Below are 16,498 nucleotides of genomic sequence, written 5' to 3' on the forward strand. Positions count from 1 at the left end.
ACTGTCTGTGATTTATTTAGAATTCAAGGCACACTTAACCAGCATGGCTACCACAGCATTCTGAAGTGATACGCCATCCCATCTGGTTTGCTCTTAGTGGGACAAAAACATTTTTTCAACAGGACAATGACCCAAAACACACCTCCAGGCTGTGTAAGGGCAATTTGACCAAGGAGAGTGATGGAGTGCTGCATCAGATGACCTGGCCTCCACAATCACCCAACCTCAACCCAAATGAGACGGTTTGGGATGAGTTGGACTGCAGAGTGAAGGAAAAGGAGCCAAAGAGTGCTCAGCATATTTGGGAACTCCTACAAGACTGTTGGAAAAGCATTCCTCAGGAAGCTGGTTGAGAGAATGCCAAGAGTGTGCAAAGCTGTCATCAAGGCAAAGGGTGGCTGTTTTGAGGAATGTCAAATTTAAAATATATTTTTATTTGTTTAGCACTTTTTTGGCTACGACATGATTCCATATGTTTTATTTTTCTACAATGTAGAAAATACTACAAATAAAGAAAAACCCTTGAATGAGTAGGTGTGTCCAAACCTTTGACTGGTACTGAATGTGTACAGTACAATTACCTTGTACCCCTGCACAACAACTCGTTGCTGGTACTCCCTATGTATATCCATGTTATTTTCTTCCCCCTATGTTTAACCATGTTATTTTCTTCTCCCTATGTTTAACCATGTTATTTTCTTCTCCCTATGTATATCCATGTTATTTTCTTCCCCCTATGTTTAACTATGTTATTTTCTTCTCCCTATGTATATCCATGTTATTTTCTTCCCCCTATGTTTAACCATGTTATTTTCTTCTCCCTATGTTTAACCATGTTATTTTCTTCTCCCCTATATATAACCATGTTATTTTCTTCTCCCTATATTTAACCATGTTATTTTCTTCTCCCCTATATATAACCATGTTATTTTCTTCTCCCCTATATATAACCATGTTATTTTCTTCTCCCTATATATAACCATGTTATTTTCTTCTCCCTATGTTTAACCATGTTATTTTCTACTCCCCTATATATAGCCATGTTATTTTCTTCTCCCTATATATAGCCATGTTATTTTCTTCTCCCTATATATAACCATGTTATTTTCTTCTCCCTATGTTTAACCATGTTATTTTCTACTCCCCTATATATAGCCATGTTATTTTCTTCTCCCTATATATAGCCATGTTATTTTCTTCTCCCTATATATAACCATGTTATTTTCTTCTCCCTATGTTTATCCATGTTATTTTCTACTCCCTATATATAGCCATGTTATTTTCTTCTCCCTATATATAGCCATGTTATTTTCTTCTCCCTATATATAGCCATGTTATGTTCTTCTCCCTATATATAGCCATGTTATTTTCTTCTCCCTATATATAGCCATGTTATTTTCTTCTCCCTATATATAGCCATGTTATTTTCTTCTCCCTATATATAGCCATGTTATTTTAACTTTTTATTTGTTATTCACTGTGTATTTTCTTCCTCGTGTCACTATTTATATTTTTGAATTAACATTTTTATCTTCAACTCTGCATTGTTGGAAAAGGACCTGTAAAGTAAACATTTCACTGTTAGTCTACCCCTGTTGTCTACGAAGCCTGTGACAAATAACATTGGATTGATTTGATGTACTGTCTCATGAGAAAGAGCGAGACTATGAACAATGTTCGGTCTCATAAGTCCCTCAGTTGAAGCTGAAATGTTTGTTACCTCCCGATAGATTTAGACCCTTTTTCAATCAGTGAGGTTACAAATATAGTATGTTTCAGACAGTATGGCCGGCCTTCAGCTCTTTGTGCACCATTTATCTAATGTAGTGTCTGTACAAATAGATTGATGGATGATCTGAGTGGCTGTGGTGGGCATGTGTTAGATGGATAGTTCATTGAATAATCCAGCTCCGCTCTCTCTGCAAGCCCATCAGGTTTAAGCCATTGTCCTAATGGAGGGTGTCACCACCGAGAAGAACCTTGATCAGATCAGAGTCTAAACCTCCACCAGCCCAGCATTGGAGCTCTAGGAGGGTTGACTGGGGATGTGTCCCAAATGCACCCTATTCCCTTCATCGTGCACTACTTTTGACCAGGGCCCGTTTGGCTCTGGTCAAAAGTAGCACACAGTAAATGGAATAGGGTGCCATTTGGAATGCGAAATGGGAATCCTCTTAACCTGGGGCCTGGAGCAAATGTGAATTGTCCCCCACGGAAATCACTCCCTCTGGTTTAAGAGATTATTGGAGTGCGGAGCATAAATCCACTGGAGATGATCTACCTTTGGATAATTGTGAAGCATTGTGGAGCGGTGTGCAGCAGAGGCAGCTTGTTTTCAAGGCTTTAGTGGATCTTCAGTAATGCTGATTGATCAGATATATGAGCTGATATTTTTAAACAGCAATGAGGGCTGCTGTTGTAACGCTCTCATTACTTCCTCAGTCATCAGTGAGAGAGAGAGAAGGGCTCACCCTAAATCTCTGGACAAATCCTGGATTTCCCCAACAGGCCCAGATGATGCTTGACTAGGAGGACATGACTGTATGGCAGATGATAAGAAGAGTAGTTAATGGATCCAGAATACTTGGTGAAGCTGCATCAGTGTCAGACTGAGCAGCATGTCATTGGCTGGTAGGGGCATTTTAATGACCTCAGCGTTCAAAGCCTGACGATGTGGCATATTTCATTTTACACTGATATGCGACCAGTCTTTCTCTGTTAGACAAATCAAATCAAACTTTGTTTGGCACATGCGCCGAATACAACAAGTGTAGACCTAACCGTGAAATGCTTACTTACAAGCCCTTAACCAACAGTACAGTTTACCAAATAAACTAAAGTAAAAAAAATAATAAAAATGTAACACAATAAAATAACAATAACGAGGCTATATACAAGGGGTACCGGTACCGAGTGATCTAAAGTCAATATTTCTCTGTTAGAAACACTCTAGTCTAGTCTACAGCATGCTTAATTTGCTCACGGTTCATTTTAAGTTCATTTGCTTGCCCACAGTTCTGTACCTTTAGTAATATATACACTATAATAGTTGTAGCTACATTTAGCAGATTTCAGTAGCTGAAGTTGAATGTTTGGTCCTCCCGCTTCCATTGAAACAACAGTGAAATATCAACATTTAACACGGAAGTGTAAAATATGCAACATGTCTCCCTATTGTTTTGCAGCAGTCATGTCGCGAGCCCACGAGGGCCCAGGGGAGATGGGGAAAGCGGTGGTTATCGCAAAGGACGAGCAGGAGAAAATGAAGGAGCTCTTTAAGATTAACCAGTTCAATCTGATGGCCAGCGACATGATTGCTCTCAACAGGAGTCTGCCGGACGTGAGACTGGACGGGTGAGTGAACTCGGCCTTTTCCCAGACACACACTGTGAATTACCCCCGCTGACCTCTTTACTCGGCACTACACACACCACCCACTATAACAACCCTGTAGCCGTCTACCGCTACACCTCAGAAGCCCTAATACCTCCACTTAGCAACATGATCCGGTTCTCAAAAAGGGCCCACATTTTGGATCTACTTTCTGCCCTTTTCACTAGAATTCAACTTCCGCTGAATTCACCGGGGAAACCACACTACGCTGACACACAACTTTGAGAATGACTACATGGCGTGTCATTTTAGGAGCAGCCGCAGCAATGCGTAGCAAAAGAGACTGTCTGCCAAATAACTAAGGTTCAACAGAACATTTTGATATCGTCTGGAATGAACCAATTTGTTAAGTTTGATTAAGACGACCCGTTGAGGCAGAATGAAAGGAGATATTACACGTTTCACACTGTGCCTCACCCCCCCTTTTTAAGTCCTCGGACTCCTCAGGATTCATTCCATGATGTAACATACTCAAATTCAGCGGTGGCTGGTGAGGGGACGAGGACTCATAGTAATGACTGGAATGGAATAAATGGAGCAGCATCTAACTCATGGAAACCGCGTGTTTGATGTTTTTCATACCATTCCGGTTATTCCGTTCCGGCGATTACAAGGAGGCCGTCATCCCATTTCAAAGTGCCACCAGACACCACTGCTCTAATTGAAGAACATTAGACTCAAAGAGATTATTTGCCCGTGTGGTATCCATCACAGTCTTCGTGTGTTTACTTCAGCCGTGACAGTCTGAATGGGAGAAGGGCTTTGTTTACTGTCGCCCAAGACCTACTAGAGCTGGATAATGAAAACCCAAAGAGCAATTTGGGTGAAATATGATCCACATTTATCTTGAGCAGCTGATCGAGAGACAGGTCTTCTCTCCGGGAGACAGCCCAGTGATTTCGTGTTTCTGTGTTCCTACAGGACATTCTTTGTCCACTGTTCTTTAGAATGTGCTCTTTGTGGGTATTGAAAATAGGAACATTGTCAATACAACAATATTTAAAAAACGATGCAGGGAATGTAAGCATATGCCAATACTGTGAACATTGTCTATATTGTTTATATATTACCCACCGCCTCGAAAATCAACTGTCCCCCCATGGGGTTTACATTGCCATAACATTTTATATGAAAAGTTATCACACAAAAAAGGAACATTTTCAATATATGTGAACACTGCACGCACTCCATTTTACACATGTACAAGGGTTGTGCTAAGTTTAATTCTTGTAGATTTAGCGAATTATGAATTCCACTTTAATGAACTAGTCCTATCGTATATTTAAGCAATAAGGCACCTCAGGGGTTTGTGGTATATGGCCAATATATAAGGGCTGTATCCAGGCACTCTGCTTTGTGTCGTGCGTAAGAACAGCAATTAGCCGTGGTATATTGGCCATATACCACAAACCCCTGAGGTGCCTTATTGCGAATGTAAACTGGTTACCAATGTAATTAGAGCAGTAAAAATACATGTTTTGTCATACCCGTAGTATACGGTTTGATATACAATGGATATCAGCCAATCAGCATTCAGGGATGTAACCACCCAGTTTATAATGAAGAATTTGTACAAAATGGAGAGCGAAAGAGCCATACATCTAGGTCTGTGGTCTGTTGATTTTATTTCACCCCAAGAGAGTGCCAAGCTGCAGAATCGTACTAATTGCATCTCAAAATCTTCCTCAAACTCGCCAGTACACCTTGGAACGTTATTAAAGAACTCAGCTTGGCTTTGCAAGACTGTGAGAGAGAGGGTTATTGTCATGGGGTGTAATAGGCAGTGGTTGAAAGAAATAAGATGATCGCTCAGTGGCTAGTAGCTAGCTACCCTGGTGCTCCCATTCTGTCAGTCTGTCCTGTCAGCCGTCGTGGGGTGAATGGGATAAACCTACTGTCCGCTCCAATCGCCTGTCACCTCCCACTTCCAACCCGGCTGCCTCCTCTCTATCTTTAATGCACCCTCCTCATACTTTATTTAACATTACAATCTACACTACATGACAGGCTTGCCCTGCCTTTGGTCTGTATCTCTGGGTGTGTGTGACTGCATCCCAAATGGCACCCTATTCCCTACAGTGCCTTCGTAAAGTATTCATATCCCTTGACTTTGTCCACATGTTGTTGTGTTACAGCCAGAAACACAGCCTACAAAACAAAACCCCAATCATGACAAAGTGAAAACATGTCATTACATTTTTTTTTTGGGGGGGGGGGAAATGAAATACAGAAATATCTAATTTTAAGCATCTTTGTCAGCGATTACAGCTGTGAGTCTTTCTGGGTAAGTCTCTAAGAGCTTTCCACATCTGCATTGTACAAGATTTTCCCATTATTCTTCAAGCTCTGTCAAATTGGTTGTTGATCTTTGCCGGACAACCAATTGAGGTCTTGCCATAGATTTTCAAGTGGATTTAAGTCAAAACTGTAACTAGGCCACTCCATTGTTGCCTTGTATTTTATGTTTTGTCCTGCTGAAAGGTGAATTCATCTCCCAGTGTCTGGTGGAAGGCAGACTGAACCAGGTTTTCATTTAGGATTTTGCCCGTGTTTTTTTTTAAATTCATGATTCAGCCACCACTATGCTCGAAAATATGGAGTGGTTCTCAGTAATGTATTGGATTTGCCCCAAATATAACACTTTGTACTCAAGACAAAAAAGTGAGTTGCTTTGCTACATGTTTTGCAATATTACTTTAATGGCTTGTTGCAGACAGGATGCAAGTTTAGGAATATGTTTTATTCTGTACAGGCTTCCTTCTTTTCCTTCTGTCAATTAGGTTAGTATTGTGGAGTAACTACAATGGTGTTGATCCATCCTCAGTTATCTCCTATCACAGCCATTCAACTCTGTAGGAGTTTTAAAGTCACCATTGGCATCATGGTGGAATCCCAGAGCGGTTTCCTTCTTTCTACCCATCTACCAATAGGTGCCCTTCTATACGAGGCTTTGGAAAACCTCCCTGGTCTTTGTGGTTGAATCTGTGTTTGAAATTCACTGCTCGACTGAGGGACCTTACAGATAATTGCATGTGTGTTGTAGAGAGATGAGGCAGTCATTCAAAAAGTCATGTTAAACTTGTATTATTGCACACAGAGTCCATGCAACTTATTATGTGACTTGTTAAGCACATTTTTTACTCCTGAACTTACTTAGGCTTGCCATGACAAAAGGGGTTGAATACTTATCGACACAAGATATTTCAGCTTTTCCTTTTTAATTCATTAGTAAGAAATTCAATAAACATAATTCCACTTTGACATTATGGGGTATTATGTGTATGCCAGTGTAATCTGTTTTAAATTCAGGCTGTAACACTACAACATGTGGGGAAAGTGAAGGGGTGTGAATACTTTCTGAAGGCAGTGTATGTGAGCCCTGGTCAGAAGTAGTGGTCTGTATAAGGAATAAGGTGCCATTTGGGACACAGCCTGTGTGTGCGGAGCAGCATGCCATTTAGCACAGCACAGTGTTCAAATCAAATCACATTTTATTGGTCACATACACATGTTTAGCAGATGTTATTGCAGGTGTAGCGAAATGCTTGTGTTTCTAGCTCCATCAGTACAGTAATATCTAACAAGTAATATCTAACAATTTCACAACAATACACACACATTTTAAGTAAACAAATGGAATTAAGAGTTTATACATATTTGGACGAGCAATGTCAGAGCGGCATGGACTAGAATACATGGAGATATAGAATAGAATACAGTATATACATATGAGATGAGTAGTGCAAAAATATGTAAACATTATTAAAGTGACTAGTGTTCTAAGTTTTAAAGTGGACAGTGATTTCAAGTCTATGTATATAGGGCAGCACTCTCTGAGATGCTATATTCATGTAATTTCTGCTGAGATGAGCTTTTAAATGATAGTCATTGAAGCAACAACTGGAAATCTATGGGAAAAGATAGCATGTCATTGTGCTAACGTCTAGAAGCGATGCACCCTTGCCACCACTGCTGAAAAAAATCCTGGGGGAAACAATGGGGCAGCATATACTAAGTCTTGTCAACTTTGGCTTTGTTTGAAAGCAGTTCATTTTGTTACAACGCTCTGAGGTAAATTTCAGCCACATATATTTTACATTCACAAGCATGTCACACAACTATGCTCACTGTTGATAGCACTCTACTGTAGACACGCATCAGGAGTAGCAGCCTATTTGACCTCTTAACCAGAGCTCTCGTTGTCCGTCCATCAGTTGCAAGACGAAGGTGTACGCGGACGATCTCCCCGACACCAGCATAGTGATCGTGTTCCACAACGAAGCGTGGAGCACCCTGCTCCGCACCGTCCACAGTGTCATCAACCGCTCGCCACGGCACCTGCTGCAGGAGATCCTGCTGGTGGACGACGCCAGTGAGAGAGGTACTGTAGCTGGGTCCAGCCTAAACCATCAACTAACTAGCTTCACTGAGTTTATAAAGGGTCACTCTGGGATTAATACATGCAGTTCTTAGTATTGTGTGATAGTATCGATGTAAAGTTTGAAAGACAATCGGCCCTTGATAATTGTGAATGAATAGAGAAAACAACACTGCACAATGAAGTTCTATGGGAGTTTGAAACATGTCTGTAACATGTCTGTAACGTTCTTTGTATTAAAGGATAATAATATACCACATTTGAAAGAAAATCGGCACTTGCCTTGATAACTGTGAATGAATTAAGTTATTTCGGCGTTTGAAACATGTCCTCTCTGATGTGTCCTCTTCTGTCAGACTTTTTGGGAAAGAAGCTGGAGAACTATGCTCGTACCCTGGAGGTTCCCGTGCGGGTCCTGCGGATGGAGCAGCGAACGGGGCTGATCCGGGCCAGGCTAAGAGGGGCAGCTGCCACACGGGGACAGGTCATCACCTTCCTGGACGCCCACTGTGAATGCACAGTGGGCTGGCTGGAGCCTCTGCTGGCCAGGATCAAAGAGGACCGGTAAGGAGCTTCACCATCACCACGCTCGATGTAAATGGAACACACGGCAATGGATAGACATGGGGGGGTGCTGAGGCTCGAAAGCAAATCATCTCTGCTCTGTTCTCTTCCTGCTGCCTCAGTGAGATGCTAACTCATTAGCCTTCCGCTTGTCTTCTGTGTCGTCTGAAAACTGATCTGACGTTAATGGTAGACACTAGCTCGACTTTATAGCAGGCAACGACACCAATGCCCCGTGACAGCTGTGTGCCCCATAGCTGAGTGGCAGCTTGTTTTGTCACAACGCTGTCTGTCGCTTCTTTATACCGTGGGAGAATACAGTAGAATGTGATTGCACTGAGTCAGTTGTTGGTGGCTATTTGTAAGTGACAGCAGGGTTTAAATCCTATTATTTGGAGTCGTGGTTATATTAATGAAGTAATGGTGTGGTTATTCTAATCCTGTTTCAGGATTGCACTTGCTTGTTCGGTGGGTGAAGGGTTCCTTCTACATGAAAGGGAGAAAGTGTAGATGGACTGGAAATGAATTTGCCCCCCCCCCCCCCCCTTATCTCTCTTATCTGGTGTCAGACATCCACCCATTTTGCCTCAGGTGCCAGGCAGAAATTAGTTTAGTATTACCGAGGAGATGATATTATGGAGCCATTACACTTTTACGACCCTGCACGTTTATTGACGTGTAAAAGTAGGTGCCGGAGCATAAAAGTGCACAAACACTGATTAGATTTAGACCAGGAAGTGAAGTGGGTGCTGAGTGAAGGGGAAGCGTTGAATGAATTCCCTGCAGCACCTAGAGGCTGGGTGAGTCCCAAGTGGCACCCTATTTCCCTACCTAGTACACTACTTTTGACCAAAGCCCAATGGGCCGGGTCGAAAGTAGTGCACTAGGGAATAGGGTGCCATTTGAGACGCAAGCCTTAAAGGTTACCTTCAGCTTTACTGTAAAACTCCTACTGAAGCAAACCGTCTGAGGCCACACATCCATACTGTATTGTCATTGTCAACATAATCAACATGCATATATTCCATTTCCTTTGTAAGTAGCTTCCCACTGAAGCAATATGTTACCTCCGGTCAGTGTTGTTCTCCTAATGGATATGTTTATAATGAGTATGGACCAGCCGATGATTTACTAATATTGAAATAAACTCATAATGAAGCTGGGGATAATGCCACCGCTGTAGAAATGCATGGTCAGCAGTTAGCTATTTGTCTCGGCGCTCACCTGAAGAATGAACAGTTATGGCACCATTAGCTTTGTAAATTATTTATTCATTTATTATTTATTTTGTGGATGAATTAATGCTGTTGGCTCTGCCAGCCAAGCAGTTTAATATAACCAGGCGTGGAATATTGTTAATGGAAATGACACAAAGTTTTGGGGTTTAAGGGAAGAAAGTGAATAAATTGAAGAGACTGCCCAGTCCTACAAAGTAACTTTCTGAAGTTGATTCCACATGTATTTCATCTAGGGCTTTCTTTCACTATTTCCTGTAAAATGAATGCTTTCGATTTCTCCGTGGTTGTTTAGGCTGTCAATGTATTTCTTGTCAAATGAATGCCTTATCTTTCTCTTCGTGGTTGTTTAGGAGATCTGTGGTATGTCCTATAATCGATGTGATCAGCGACGAGACGTTTGAATACATGGCAGGCTCAGACATGACCTACGGAGGATTCAACTGGAAGCTGAATTTCCGTTGGTACCCCGTGCCTCAGAGAGAAATGGACAGGCGCAAAGGGGACAGGACATTACCACTCAGGTACACACAGGACACATACTATATATGCCTTTATCTGTTGCCCGAGTTGAAATGAGTTTATTTGGCACCCTATTCCCTTTGTAGTGCCCTACTTTTGTAAAAGTAGGGCACTAATAAAGCAGGGGTGCTCGACTCTTACCCTATGAGGTCCGGACCCTACTGGTCTACCTGACAATTAATTGCACGCACCTGGTGTCCCAGGTCTAAATCAGTCCCTGATTTAATGGAAAATGTGGTGGAGGACAGTGACATTAATGACCAGTTTACTGAAAAGACTCGTAAAGACAACAAATATTCGCTCTCTAGCGTTATCATTTCAGGTGAGAGTAGGTTGTTTGTAGTGCTGGGAAGCCGCAGAGCTGACATCATTGGTGTGGATTTCTTTAGAAGCCCTCTTCTCCGATAGCTGTCAGAGCTGGATCGTTTGGAGATAGTATTTCACATCAATGCAATCTGACTTAGCTGCGAGGCCAATGTTTTTTTTAATATGTTTTTAGTTGTTGTTGTTATTTGATACAGGAGTTGTAGTTTCACGGTGTAGCTAGTTTCATTTTGGAATACAAGAAAAATAGATCAGTGGAGCCTGGTGCTGCAAAAATATTGACACACCTCTCCATCAATTATATTTTATTGGACAGAGCAACAACATGGTATTATGATGGTGTCCCTCAATGCTTCATAAATCTGATTTTCATTGTCTTAAAAGAAGATTGTCATCTCCAAGCCCCTAGCGGTGTCTGTTTGCTTCTTTTTAGCAGAATGAAAACGGCAGAGAGTGGATCAAACAATGAAATAGTCATTTTGCATCGAGATTGTCAGTCTAGGTCAGTTTTTTTTGTGTGTGAAATGGTAGTGTCCAAAGTGCCCATTTGTTTGATGAAGAGCTCGGCAATTAATCATGTCTTGCTGTCTTATTTCCAAAGCCCCCAGACATTTTTATTTTAATTTTTTATTTTTTACTTTATTTAACCAGGTAGGCCAGTTGAGAATAAGTTCTCATTTACAACTGCGACCTGGCCAAGATAAAGCAAAGCAATGCGACACAAACAACAACACAGAGTTACACATGGAATAAACACACATACAGTCAATAACACAATAGAAAAAGTCTATATTCAGTATGTGCAAATGTAGTAAGGGGTAAGGCAATAAATAAGCCATAGTAGTGAAGTAATTACAATTTAGCAAATTAACACTGGAGAGACAGATGTGCAGATGATGATGTGCAAGTAGAAATACTGGTGTGCAAAAGAGCAGAAAAAGTAAATAAAAACAATATGGGGATGAGATAGGTAGTTGGATCGGCTATTTACAGATGGGCTGTGTACAGCTGCAGCGATCGGTAAGCTGCTCAGATAGCTGATGCTTAAAGTAAGTGAGGGAGATATAAGCCTCCAACTTCAGCGATTTTTGCAATTCATTCCAGTCATTGGCAGCAGAGAACTGGAAGGAAAGGTGGCCAAACGAGGTGTTGGCTTTGGGGATGACCAGTGAGATATACCTGCCGGAGCGCGTGCTACGGGTAGGTGGTGTTATGGTGACCAGTGAGCTGAGATAAGGCAAAGCTTTAGCTAGCAAAGACTTAGAGATGACCTGGAGCCAGTGGGTCTGGCGACGAATATGTAGCGAGGGCCAGCCGACGAGAGCATACAGGTCGCAGTGGTGTATGGGGCTTTGGTGACAAAACAGATGGTACTGTGATAGACTGCATCCAGTTTGCTGAGTAGAGTGTGGGAGGCTATTTTGTAAATGACATCGCCAAAGTCGAGGATTGGTAGGATGGTCAGTTTTACGAGGGTATGTTTGGCAGCGTGAGTGAAGGATGCTTTGTTGCGAAATAGGAAGCCGATTCTAGATTTAATTTTGGATTAGAGATGCTTAATGTGAGTCTGGAAGGAGAGTTTACAGTCTAGCAGACACCTAGGTATTTGTAGTTGTCCACATATTCTAAGTCAGAACCATCCAAAGTAGTTTTGCTAGTGCTGGCAGCGGGCAGCGATCTCTTGAAATGCATGCATTTCATTTTACTAGCGTTTAAAAGCAGTTGGAGGCCACGGAAGGAGTGTTGTATGGCTTTGAAGCTCGTTTGGAGGTTTGTTAACACAGTGTCCAAAGAAGGGCCAGATGTATACAGAATGGTGCCGTCTGCGTAGAGGTGGATCAAGGAATCACCCACAGCAAGAGCGACATTGTTGATATGTACAGAGAAAAGAGTTTGCCCGAGAATTGAACCCTGTGGTACCCCCATAGAGACTGCCAGAGGTCCGGACCACGGGCCCTCAAATTTGACACGCTCTATCTGAGAAGTAGTTGGTGAACCAGGCGAGGCAGTCATTTGAGAAACCAAGGCTGTTGAGTCTGCCGATAAGAATACGGTGATTGACAGAGTCAAAAGCCTTGGCCAGGTCAATGAAGACGGCTGCACAGTACTGTCTTTTTATCGATGGCTGTTATGATATCATTTAGTACCTTGAGAGTGGCTGAGGTGCCCCCGTGACCAGCTGGGCATCCTGTCCATCGAGCAATATTGTTCAGCAATATTACTGTATGTTATTGATTATTCGTAAGCGGATCCATTTCTCACTTTGTAAGATAGGTGTCTCTTGTCAAATGTGTCTCTTTATCCACTCTCATTGTTTTTCTCTTGTAGAACCCCTACTATGGCTGGAGGGTTATTCTCTATTGACCGGACATATTTTGATGAAATTGGCACGTACGATCCAGGGATGGACATTTGGGGCGGAGAGAACTTGGAGATGTCTTTCAGGGTGAGTGGTTAAGCATAGAGGGCTCTGCCGGGTTATTATGACAATGATTGTGTGTGTGTGTGGGTGTGTCTGTGTGACCACGTGTGTGTGTGTGACCACTTGTATGTGCAGATCTGGCAGTGTGGCGGCTCGCTGGAGATTATAACATGTTCCCACGTGGGTCATGTGTTCCGGAAGGCCACCCCATACAGCTTCCCTGGGGGCACTGGCCAAGTCATCAACAAGAACAACAGGCGATTGGCCGAGGTGTGGATGGACGGCTTCAAAGACTTCTTCTACATCATATCACCAGGTACGCTACCACGCTTCCGTTTGAACCTGTTGTCTCTCAGCGGGTGGGAATGCATATGGGGTGGGAATGCAAACCTGGGTTCAAATACCCATTTGAACCCAGATCATTTAAAATACTTAAACTGGGATTGATGGACCCACTGGGCACAGATGTCAATTCAACGTCTATTCCATGTTGGAAACAATGTGGATTCAACCAGTGTGTGCTCAGTGGGGAGTTTCCTGACGCAATGGAACCAATATAATTATTGGAAAATGTAAAACCCCGCCCAACTGGCACTCCAGGCAGACTAAAGCAAACTAAAGTGATGTAATATATTAATATTAGTTAGTATATTAGTTAAACCCAGGTCTGATGGAGTGGCAATGCATATGGTCTGGTAAATCGCTGCGCTCCGAGCATGTACTTTAAGTGTGAAATCAGCCTCTCGCCATCATGTTGGGTATAGACTGGTTGTTTTTTTAGCAACGAAACCAATGCGTCAGCAACGAAGGGGCAAAACAGACTGGGTTGGCTCAGATTGTTGACATGTAAACTCCCAGCTAGCACATAACGTTCTGAGAACCATTTGTATCTTAGAGCTTGGCGAGAGCGTGCTTGTCCTATGGTTATTTTGCATATAACCTTCCCACAACGTTCTGGGAATTGTGCAGGATGCCCAGTTCAATGACGGCATGTCACAATAAAAAAATACATGTGTTTGGATGATTATTAATGTCTAAGCCAATGAATTTCCATGTGTCCTATCTGTGCTTGGAGTTCACAGTTAACCTAAGCTAGCGGTGTTATTATAAGTCTTACTGAAACATGTTCTCAGAACGTTATTTAAATACCTTCAAATAACCATTCATATCCCGTCTTATAATGTTAATTAAACCTCACAGGAAAACTTTCAGGGAACCATAGTAAAAAAAAATTTTTTATCCTCCCTGCAATCTAAAAATGCATTATTCCCAGAGCAGATGAAATGTTCACTTCTGTTCTCAGAACAATTCAAAAACGTTCAGTTTTGCTCGTCAGGAAACGCATGTCTTAGTTCCCAGAACCAATGGGAAACTAAAACGTACAGTACGTTCCCACAACTTCCAAGGAACCAAATGTTATAGCTGGGCTATATTTTGTCTCTAAATGTTTATTGAAAACATAAATACAGGTGCACAGTGAGCGATTGTTGTCTCATGTGCATTGTCACAGTTGTTGGTTAGCTAGCTAGAGAATTTGAGCCATATTAGCATAAACATGACATCAGTCAAAACAAGACAAGGTATCAATAACAATATACAACGAGCTGGAATGAGCCCACTACAATTCCCCATATGGCTTCTTCGTATCATTGTTGCGAGCTATTTGACCCTTCAGAATCATAACAACATCCGCCTTCCGGCCACATCAATGGGCGCGCCACCCGTCTATAAGTGGCATGTAATGTGGGTTCTGAAAATAGGCATCTCCTGTCGTTTTGCATTCACCTCGTGACTGTTATTATTCTGCTTACATGCATAGAATACATAGTATTGACCTATATTGGTTAGTGTAGCCTCCTATACCAATACTATGCATGTCAGGCACCATAACACCTTTCGCTTGTCTTAGAGGAGTATATATATATATATATATATATTTTTTTTTTTCACAGCCAATTCCTCATTACTGTATGTTTTTCAGGCCAGGGTCATTTCTCCTTTGTACTGTACTGAATGCCTTGAGCTCTGGAACTAGAGGATATGTAGCAAAATGGTTGGAAAGGGAAGCAACCTGTACTGTATCTTGTAAAAAAAAATTATATGTATATTCATTTTCTATTTTTGTTTTCTATTTCATACATATTTTTTATTTTAGGGGGGGGGGGGGGGGGGGTAGATCAGCTTTCATATTGCGGGGTAGATTGTAGCTTCCAGTACTGTATCTAGCTATATTTGACCTTCCTACTCTGGCTCACGTTGCTTCTCCTCCTGGTCTCATTGAGTCTCAAGTACAATATGTCTTCGCTCTACTGTTCTTTGCATTCTTTCGTCTTCCGGTGAGTTCCTTACGCTGCTCTTGACGTGCCAAACAAGGCAGGGCATTGTGTTACGTTCAACTGCATGTCTCCACACTTTGATCTTTTATTCATTGGAATAGTGCTATACTAAGTATCCTTCAAGATGTTCGACTGGAGATTTCCGGGAAATTGCGTTCACGTATTCAAGGGAGACGGTTGCTGTTTATGATCTCATGGGAAGCTCAGACAATGTTGTCCCCACAGCCTAGCGATGCAATACGATTGGCAAGAGATTGGCAGCTGAGTATCCAAGTAATGTTGGAGCCAAGTTATGAGATTAGATTTATGCAGTACCTTGCCAATATCTAGTTACATTTTGCATGAAAGGCACCCTTTCCAGGTTTCCAGAATGCTCTTTAGTCTGTCTTCTGAGGAGTCAATGGGGGCTCAGTACCCTAAGTGATTCCTGAAAAAGCATACTCGCAGTATCCGGTCGGCATTGAGTGTCTGCTCTTCCAGGATATAACAGGGGATGATCAGGTCAGGGCAGCTCCACTCTTAGTGCATATCCCAAATGGCACTCTATTCCCTTTATCAGGAGTGGGCAAACATTTTTTTTTTGCTTGTGGGACAGAGAAAGGACAGTTATTTGAAAATAAATATATACCGGTAGGTCCATTATCATTTCTACATAATTTCTATCTATTCTGAACAAGAAATATAAATGCAAAATGCAATTTTACTGAGTTACAGTTCGTATAAGGAAATCAGTCAATTGAAATAAATAAATTAGGTCCTAATCTATGGATTTCACATAACTGGGCAGGTTCGCAGCCATGGGTGGGCCTGGGAGGGCATAGGCCCACCCACTGGGGAGCCAGGCCCGGCCAATCAGACTGAGTTTTTCCCCATGAAAGGGCTTTATTACTTCTCAGTTTCATCAGCTGTCCGGGTGGCTGGTCTCAGATGATCCCGCCGGTGAAGAAGCCGGATGTGGAGATCCTGGGCTGGTGTGGTTACACGTGGTTTGCGGTTGTGAGGCCGGTTGGACATACTGCCAAATTCTGTAAAACTACATTGGAGGCGGCTTATGGTAGAGAAATGAACATTAAATTCTCTGCAGTCAGCATGCCAATTGCAAAACTTGAGACATCTGTGGCATTGTGTTGTGTGACAAAAAACTGTACAGTGGCCTCTTATTGACCCCAGCACAAGGTGCACCTGTGTAATGATCATGCTGTTTAATCGTCTTCTTCAAATGCCACACCTGTCAAGTGGATGGATTATTTTGGCAAATGAGAAATGCTCACTAATGTAAACAAATTTGTGCACAAAATTTGAGAGAAATAAGCTTTTTGTGCGT

The 16,498-nt window shown here is 42.1% G+C and overlaps 1 protein-coding gene across 1 annotated transcript in view; it reads left to right on the plus strand.

Moving 5' to 3' along the window:
- Positions 1 to 16,498, plus strand: part of LOC109902473 (polypeptide N-acetylgalactosaminyltransferase 13-like) — a 51,291-nt gene that overhangs the window by 15,743 nt on the left and 19,050 nt on the right. The window contains exons 3-8 of the mRNA XM_020498856.2: positions 3,186 to 3,354; positions 7,608 to 7,774; positions 8,128 to 8,335; positions 9,924 to 10,094; positions 12,745 to 12,862; positions 12,974 to 13,154. Coding sequence (XP_020354445.1) covers positions 3,186 to 3,354; positions 7,608 to 7,774; positions 8,128 to 8,335; positions 9,924 to 10,094; positions 12,745 to 12,862; positions 12,974 to 13,154 — 1,014 coding nt within the window. The remainder of the gene's footprint in view (positions 1 to 3,185; positions 3,355 to 7,607; positions 7,775 to 8,127; positions 8,336 to 9,923; positions 10,095 to 12,744; positions 12,863 to 12,973; positions 13,155 to 16,498) is intronic.

This window comes from Oncorhynchus kisutch, linkage group LG2, assembly GCF_002021735.2.
Source record: "Oncorhynchus kisutch isolate 150728-3 linkage group LG2, Okis_V2, whole genome shotgun sequence".
Taxonomy (NCBI): Eukaryota; Metazoa; Chordata; class Actinopteri; order Salmoniformes; family Salmonidae; genus Oncorhynchus; species Oncorhynchus kisutch.